Below are 8,400 nucleotides of genomic sequence, written 5' to 3' on the forward strand. Positions count from 1 at the left end.
GTGGCCAAAACAAGTTTTCCAGCATCCGCGCCGTCCGCGTGTCGCCCGACACGCAGCAAACGCGCCGTCTCTTAACACACCGCTGATGTGCAAGCCCGGAGACATGCCGAAGGACGAGGGCGACTACATGGGCGTGCCGCTCGCGACCCTCCTCGACACGTCCATGGCGACGGGCCTCAGCGAGGAGGAGGCCCGCAGCCGTCTCGCGCGCTTCGGCCGCAACGCGCGTTGGACAGCGTCCTGTGGCCGTGACGATTTTCGAGATAGTTGAGGTGGGAAAACAATGAGAAATCGTCACCGTCATGCTTGGTAGGCGCTCGAGGAGAAGAAGGTCCACCCGCTCGTGAAGCTCGCCTACAACTTCGTCAGCCCCATGGCGCTCATGATCTGGGCGGCCATCGTCATCGAGGGCATCATGCTCGACTGGGCCGACGTCGGCGTGCTCCTCGCGCTGCAGATTCTGAACGCGGTCGTCGGGTGGTACGAGGATCTCAAGGCCGGCGACGCCGTCGCGGCGCTCAAGGCGTCCCTCAAGGCCCACGCGTCCGTGAAGCGCGGCGGCACGTACAAGACCATCGACGGCGCCGAGGTCGTCGTCGGCGACGTCGTCGTGCTCCACGCGGGCGGCGCGGTCCCGGCCGACTGCCGCCTCGCGCCGGGCGCCAAGGAGCTCGAGATCGACCAGGCGGCGCTCACGGGCGAGTCCATGCCCGTGAAGATGGGCCCGGGCTGCGAGCCGAAGATGGGCTCGAACTGCGTCCGCGGCGAGGCCGAGGCCGTCGTCGTCGCGACGGGGTCGCAGACGTTCTTCGGCAAGACCGCGTCCATGATCAACAAGGTCCAGCAGACTTCCCACTTCGACGATGTCATCATGGCCATCACGCGGTCCATGCTCCTGGCGTCGTCCGTGCTCGTCGCCATCTCGCTCGTCGTCTTGGTGTGCAGCGGCGAGTCGTGGCTGGAAGCGCTGGCCTTCGCCGTCGTGCTGCTCGTGGCGTCCATCCCCATCGCCCTGCCCGTCGTGTCCGTGACGACCATGGCCCTGGGCTCGCGGAGCCTGGCGCGCAAGGAGGCCATCGTGACGCGGCTGTCGTCCATCGAGGAGGTCGCGGGCATGAACGTGCTCTGCAGCGACAAGACGGGCACGCTCACGCTGAACAAGATGGTGCTCCAGGACGAGCTGCCCATCTTTACGCCGGGCTACGGCAAGCGCGACGTCCTCGTCCACGCGGCCCTCGCGGCCAAGTGGCGCGAGCCGCCGAAGGACGCGCTCGACACGCTCGTGCTCGGCGCCGCGGACCTCGACCGCTGCGACGCCTTCGACCAGCCCGAGTACGTGCCCTTCGACCCGCGCACGAAGCGCACGGAGGCGACGCTCGTCGACAAGGGCTCCCAGGAGACCTTCAAGTGCAGCAAGGGCGCGCCGCACGTCATCCTCGCGCTCGCCGAGCCGCCGGCCGCGGTCAGGGCGGCCGTCGAGGCCGAGATCGAGACGCTCAGCGCGCGCGGCGTGCGGTCCCTCGCCGTCGCGCGCACGAAGCCCGGCGACGCGTCGCGGTGGGACCTGCTGGGCATCCTCACGTTCCTCGACCCGCCGCGGCCGGACACGGCGGCTACCATCGCGCGCGCGGAGCAGCTCGGCGTCGGCGTGAAGATGATCACGGGCGACCACAAGGCCATCGCCGTCGACATGGCGAAGCAGCTCAAGATGGGCTGCCGCATCGAGGGCGCGGAGGGGCTGCCCGAGTTCGACGTCGAGAGTGGCGAGATCCCCCAGGATCTCGGGGACCGGTACGGCGCCATGATCGAGGCCGCCGACGGCTTCGCGGGCGTCTTCCCGGAGCACAAGTTCCTGATTGTCGAGGCGCTGCAGCAGCGCGGCTACATGGTCGGCATGACGGGCGACGGCGTCAACGACGCGCCCGCGCTCAAGAAGGCCGGCGTCGGCATCGCCGTGTCCGGCTCGACGGACGCGGCGCGCGCGGCGTCGGACATCGTGCTCACGAACGACGGCCTGTCGACGATCGTCGACGCCATCGTCATCTCGCGGACCATCTTCCAGCGCATGAAGAACTACGTCGTCTACCGCGTCGCGTGCACGACGCAGCTCCTCCTCTTCTTCTTCATCACGGTCTGCTTCGTCCACCCGACGGGCTACGGCGGCTGGGACGACGACACCCTCGACGACGAGGCCCAGCCGCCCAAGGTCTTCAAGCTGCCGGTCGTGGTCCTCGTGCTCATCACGATCCTCAACGACGGCACGATCATCTCCATCGCCTACGACGCGGTGAAGCCGTCCAAGTTCCCGGAGAAGTGGCGCATGCCCCAGACCTTCGCCATCGCCTTCATTTTAGGCGGCGTCGCCTGCGTGTCGTCGCTGCTCCTGCTGCACGTCATGCTCGACTCGCGGTCCGACGGCTCGGTCTGGCGGGGCTTCGGCCTGCCGGCGCTGTCCTACGGCCAGCTCATGTGCGCCATGTACCTGAAGATCTCCGTGTCCGACTTCCTCACGGTCTTCTCCGCGCGCACGCGCGGGCCCTTCTGGTCGCGCGCGCCGGGCACGTTCCTCTTCGCCGCCGCGTTCGTCGCGACGTTCCTGTCCACGGTCATCTCGCTGGCCTGGCCCAAGAAGTCCGACGGCATGGAGCCCATCGGCGCCGAGGTCGTCGTCGCCGTCTGGGCCTTCGACGTCGCCTTCTTCCTCCTCCAGGACCTGTCGAAGGTCCTCTTCATCAAGGCGATCAACTCGTACACGGGCGAGAACGAGGACGACCACAAGATCGACGACGGCGAGGAGCCGCCGGAGTCCATCGTCGCCGCCTACCGCCGGGCGAAGCACAAGATCTGGAAGACGAAGGGCGCCGACCAGACGCACTACCAGAACCTCTCCATCCAGGACGACTTCGCCGACACCGTCTAGCGCGGGCGCCGCCCCGCGCGTGCACATACCTCCCGGCGCGACCCGGACGCCGCTTTTTTCTACTACACTATCTATCGTTCTACGCTCTGGGCGGCGGCGGGACGGGGCGTCCATCCAGCCGCCCGTGGCACGGAGGCGATGGCCGGGGCTGCCAGGCGCAGGTGGCTGCGAGTCGCCGCGGCGGCCTGGAGGCCGGCGCGCGCGGGGGAGGGGGTGCAAGCAGGTGTGGCGGGTGCCGCCTGGGCGGCTATGTGCAGTGTGGAAGTCGACGCCGACGCGCGGGGCGTCGGCGGCGGCGTCCGAGGGCGGACGTCGCCGGGCGGCGTCCGCGCGGTGCGGGAGCAGCCGCGAGGTCGTCGTCGTCGTGTTCTCGTCGTTCTCATCTCGTCGTCGTTCTCATCTCGTCGTTCTCATCTCGTCGTCCTTCTCATCTCGTCGTCGTGTTCTCTCGTCGTCGTGTTCTCATCGTCCTCTTCTCGTTCTCATCTCGTCGTCCTCATCTCGTCGTTCTCATCTCGTCGTCCTCTTCTCGTTCTCATCTCGTCGTTCTCGTCGTGGTCTCTCGTCGTCGTGTTCTCGTCATCCTCTTCTTGTTCTCATCTCGTCGTCCTCATCTCGTTATTTGCAGAAGCCGCACGACGCCGCGCAGTTATCGATCATGTAGTCCCGGTTCGCGTCGCACATGCCCGCCGCGGCCTCTTCGCCGCAGAAGGATTCGGTATCCTCGCAGGCCTTGCAGGCCCCCCCTGCCACCTCAGGGGCCCAGGGCGGGCACGATTGGCCTTCCGCGAAGGCGGTGGCGTCGGTGAACATATAATACATATTGTCCTGCGCCGTCACGGACGATGGGTTCCAGCCGCTGATGTCCTGGTCGAAGGCGATGGCGCTGGAGAACATTCCGTAAAACCATTCCACCTTCGACACGTCCCAGTCGCCGATGTCCTGGTTGAAGACGGTGGCGCCGGAGAACATTCCATTCATATACGCCACCTTCGACGTGTCCCAGCCGCTGATGTCCTGGTCGAAGGCGATGGCGCTGGAGAACGCGCCGCCCATGTCCGTCACCTTCGACGTGTCCCAGGGGCCGATGTCCTGGTCGAAGGTGTCAGCCCAGGCGAACATGTTGCCCATGTCCGTCACGCTCGACGTGTCCCAGCCGCTGATGTCCTGGTTGAAGACGGTGGCGTCGGAGAACGCGCCGCCCATATACGTCACCTTCGACGTGTCCCAGCCGCCGATGTCCTGGTCGAAGGCGATGGCGCTGGAGAACATTTCGTAAAACCATTCCACCTTCGACACGTCCCAGGCGCCGATGTCCTGGTCGAAGGCGATGGCGCTGGAGAACATTCCGTAAAACCATTCCACCTTCGACACGTCCCAGGCGCCGATGTCCTGGTTGAAGACGGTGGCGTCGGAGAACGCGCCGAACATGTCCGTCACCTTCGACGTGTCCCAGCCGCTGATGTCCTGGTCGAAGGCGATGGCGCTGGAGAACATTCCGTTAAACCCTTCCACCTTCGACACGTCCCAGGCGCCGATGTCCTGGTTGAAGACGGTGGCGTCGGAGAACGCGCCGAACATGTCCGTCACCTTCGACGTGTCCCAGCCGCCGATGTCCTGGTCGAAGGCGATGGCGCTGGAGAACATTTCGTAAAACCATTCCACCTTCGACACGTCCCAGGCGCCGATGTCCTGGTCGAAGGCGGAAGCACTGAAGAACATCCAGTACATGTCCGTGACCTTCGACGTGTCCCAGCCGCCGATGTCCGCGTTGAAGGCGGTGGCGCCCTCGAACGTGCCGTACATGTCCGTCACCGACGACGTGTCCCAGCCGCCGATGTCCTGGTTGAAGGTGTAGGCGTTTCTGAACGCGCCGTCCATGTCCGTCACCTTCGACGTGTCCCAGCCGCCGATGTTCTCGTTGAACGCGGGCAAATCAGGTCGCATGGGGTCCTCTCCGAACATCGCATACATGTCCATGACCTTCGACGTGTCCCAGACGGGGAGGCGGCCGTACTGGACCTTGGCGCTCGTCGCGTTCTCCTGCCAGGCGGCGAGCATGTCGTGGAGCTCGTCGCTGTCCGCGACGGGGTACATCGCGTCGGTACCGTCGCACGCGAAGCCGGCGGGGCACGCGAGGCACGCGTTCGCGTCGACGTACTTGTCCGCGGCGCACTTGGTCGCGGTGGTGCCGTCGCAGGTGTGGCCCGCGGGGCAGTCCGCGCACTCTCTGCCGTCCGCGTACTCCTCAGCGGCGCACGCGTCGACGCAGACGCCCCCCGCCGCCTCGGGGCTCGTGTCGGACGCCTCGAGGCCCTTGAGCGCCAGCGCGATCCCGGCGAGATCGGCTTCCGAGGCCGTCGGATGGAAGTCCTTGAAGATCGCGACCGCGGCCTCGACCGGGTAGGCCTTCTTGTTCAGCTTGACGCCCCCCGCCGCCTCGGGGCTCGTGTCGGACGCCTCGAGGCCCTTGAGCGCCAGCGCGATCCCGGCGAGATCGGCTTCCGAGGCCGTCGGATGGAAGTCCTTGAAGATCGCGACCACGGCCTCGACCGGGTAGGCCTTCTTGTTCAGCTTGACGCCCCCCGCCGCCGTGGCGAAGGTGAAGGCGCAGGAAAGTACGGTCGCGCGGATGATGACGTGCATGGTCGAGATTGCGGGTGCCTGCGGGGGAATCGACGCGGTTCCGCGGCGACGATCGACAGACGAGGCGCGCGAATCAGGGGTTGAAGACCTTTCAGGCACGTCCGCCGACGGCCGGGAGGCCGGCCGCCGGACGCGCCACGGAAGAGCGAGTCGCTCTTCCGCGTCGTCGAGGTGCCCGCCGCGGACCACGCCGCCGGCGGGCCGCGAGGTGGGAGGCCGGGCTTGCATGCGCTTGGCGTGCACCGAGGACTCGAAGACGTAGCGGAGCGGGTCCCGGCGCGCCGGCCGCCGGCCGCGCCGAGTCGCTCTTCGCCGTCGTCGAGGTGCCCGCCGCGGACCACGCCGCCGGCGGGCGACGAGGTCGGAGGCCGGGCTTGCATGCGCTTGACGTGCACCGAGGACTCGAAGACGTAGCGGAGCGGGTCCCGGCGCGCCGGCCGCCGGCCGCGCCGAGTCGCTCTTCGCCGTCGTCGAGGTGCCCGCCGCGGACCACGCCGCCGGCGGGCCGCGAGGTGGGAGGCCGGGCTTGCATGCGCTTGGCGTGCACCGAGGACTCGAAGACGTAGCGGAGCGGGTCCCGGCGCGCCGGCCGCCGGCCGCGCCGCGCAAGAGCGAGTCGCTCTTCGCCGTCGTCGAGGTGCCCGCCGCGGACCACGCCGCCGGCGGGCCGCGAGGTCGGAGGCCGGGCTTCCATGCGCTTGACGTGCACCGAGGACTCGAAGACGTAGCGGAGCGGGTCCCGGCGCGCCGGCCGCCGGCCGCGCCGCGCAAGAGCGAGTCGCTCTTCGCCGTCGTCGAGGTGCCCGCCGCGGACCACGCCGCCGGCGGGCGACGAGGTCGGAGGCCGGGCTTCCATGCGCTTGACGTGCACCGAGGACTCGAAGACGTAGCGGAGCGGGTCCCGGCGCGCCGGCCGCCGGCCGCGCCGCGCAAGAGCGAGTCGCTCTTCCGCGTCGTCGAGGTGCCCGCCGCGGACCACGCCGCCGGCGGGCCGCGAGGTGGGAGGCCGGGCTTGCATGCGCTTGGCGTGCACCGAGGACTTGAAGACGTAGCGGAGCGGGTCCCGGCGCGCCGGCCGCCGGCCGCGCCGCGCAAGAGCGAGTCGCTCTTCGCCGTCGTCGAGGTGCCCGCCGCGGACCACGCCGACGGCGGGCGACGAGGTCGGAGGCCGGGCTTGCATGCGCTTGACGTGCACCGAGGACTCGAAGACGTAGCGGAGCGGGTCCCGGCGCGCCGGCCGCCGGCCGCGCCGCGCAAGAGCGAGTCGTTCTTCGCCGTCGTCGATTTGCCCGCCGCGGATCACCCCGCCGGCGGGCGACGAGGTCGGAGGCCGGGCTTGCATGCGCTTGACGTGCACCGAGGACTCGAAGACGTAGCGGAGCGGGTCCCGGCGCGCCGGCCGCCGGCCGCGCCGAGTCGCTCTTCGCCGTCGTCGAGGTGCCCGCCGCGGACCACGCCGCCGGCGGGCCGCGAGGTGGGAGGCCGGGCTTGCATGCGCTTGGCGTGCACCGAGGACTCGAAGACGTAGCGGAGCGGGTCCCGGCGCGCCGGCCGCCGGCCGCGCCGCGCAAGAGCGAGTCGCTCTTCGCCGTCGTCGAGGTGCCCGCCGCGGACCACGCCGCCGGCGGGCCGCGAGGTGGGAGGCCGGGCTTGCATGCGCTTGGCGTGCACCGAGGACTCGAAGACGTAGCGGAGCGGGTCCCGGCGCGCCGGCCGCCGGCCGCGCCGAGTCGCTCTTCGCCGTCGTCGAGGTGCCCGCCGCGGACCACGCCGCCGGCGGGCCGCGAGGTGGGAGGCCGGGCTTGCATGCGCTTGGCGTGCACCGAGGACTCGAAGACGTAGCGGAGCGGGTCCCGGCGCGCCGGCCGCCGGCCGCGCCGCGCAAGAGCGAGTCGCTCTTCGCCGTCGTCGAGGTGCCCGACGCGGATCACGCCGCCGGCGGGCGACGAGGTCGGAGGCCGGGCTTCCATGCGCTTGACGTGCACCGAGGACTCGAAGACGTAGCGGAGCGGGTCCCGGCGCGCCGGCCGCCGGCCGCGCCGCGCAAGAGCGAGTCGCTCTTCGCCGTCGTCGAGGTGCCCGCCGCGGACCACGCCGCCGGCGGGCCGCGAGGTCGGAGGCCGGGCTTGCATGCGCTTGACGTGCACCGAGGACTCGAAGACGTAGCGGAGCGGGTCCCGGCGCGCCGGCCGCCGGCCGCGCCGAGTCGCTCTTCGCCGTCGTCGAGGTGCCCGCCGCGGACCACGCCGCCGGCGGGCCGCGAGGTGGGAGGCCGGGCTTGCATGCGCTTGGCGTGCACCGAGGACTCGAAGACGTAGCGGAGCGGGTCCCGGCGCGCCGGCCGCCGGCCGCGCCGCGCAAGAGCGAGTCGCTCTTCGCCGTCGTCGAGGTGCCCGCCGCGGACCACGCCGCCGGCGGGCGACGAGGTCGGAGGCCGGGCTTCCATGCGCTTGACGTGCACCGAGGACTCGAAGACGTAGCGGAGCGGGTCCCGGCGCGCCGGCCGCCGGCCGCGCCGCGCAAGAGCGAGTCGCTCTTCGCCGTCGTCGAGGTGCCCGCCGCGGACCACGCCGCCGGCGGGCCGCGAGGTCGGAGGCCGGGCTTCCATGCGCTTGACGTGGACCGAGGACTCGAAGACGTAGCGGAGCGGGTCCCGGCGCGCCGGCCGCCGGCCGCGCCGCGCAAGAGCGAGTCGCTCTTCGCCGTCGTCGAGGTGCCCGACGCGGATCACGCCGCCGGCGGGCCACCGCCGCCCCCCGGGGCGACGACGACCGCGCCCCGGGGGGTGACGCCTCCCCCCGGGGGCGGACGGGCGCGATCGCGGTCGTGGGAAC

General features: G+C 70.2%; 1 protein-coding gene across 1 annotated transcript; it reads left to right on the forward strand.

Moving 5' to 3' along the window:
• Nucleotides 1-316: 316 nt before the first annotated feature.
• On the forward strand, nt 317-2,920 carry AURANDRAFT_29805 (hypothetical protein; the record flags this gene model as incomplete). Its single annotated transcript, XM_009040819.1, has 1 exon — nt 317-2,920. A coding segment is annotated over one exon (2,604 nt), but the record flags the coding sequence as incomplete, so codon positions are not given.
• Nucleotides 2,921-8,400: the final 5,480 nt, after the last annotated feature.

Source organism: Aureococcus anophagefferens, assembly GCF_000186865.1.
Source record: "Aureococcus anophagefferens unplaced genomic scaffold AURANscaffold_17, whole genome shotgun sequence".
NCBI classification, from domain to species: domain Eukaryota; class Pelagophyceae; order Pelagomonadales; family Pelagomonadaceae; genus Aureococcus; species Aureococcus anophagefferens.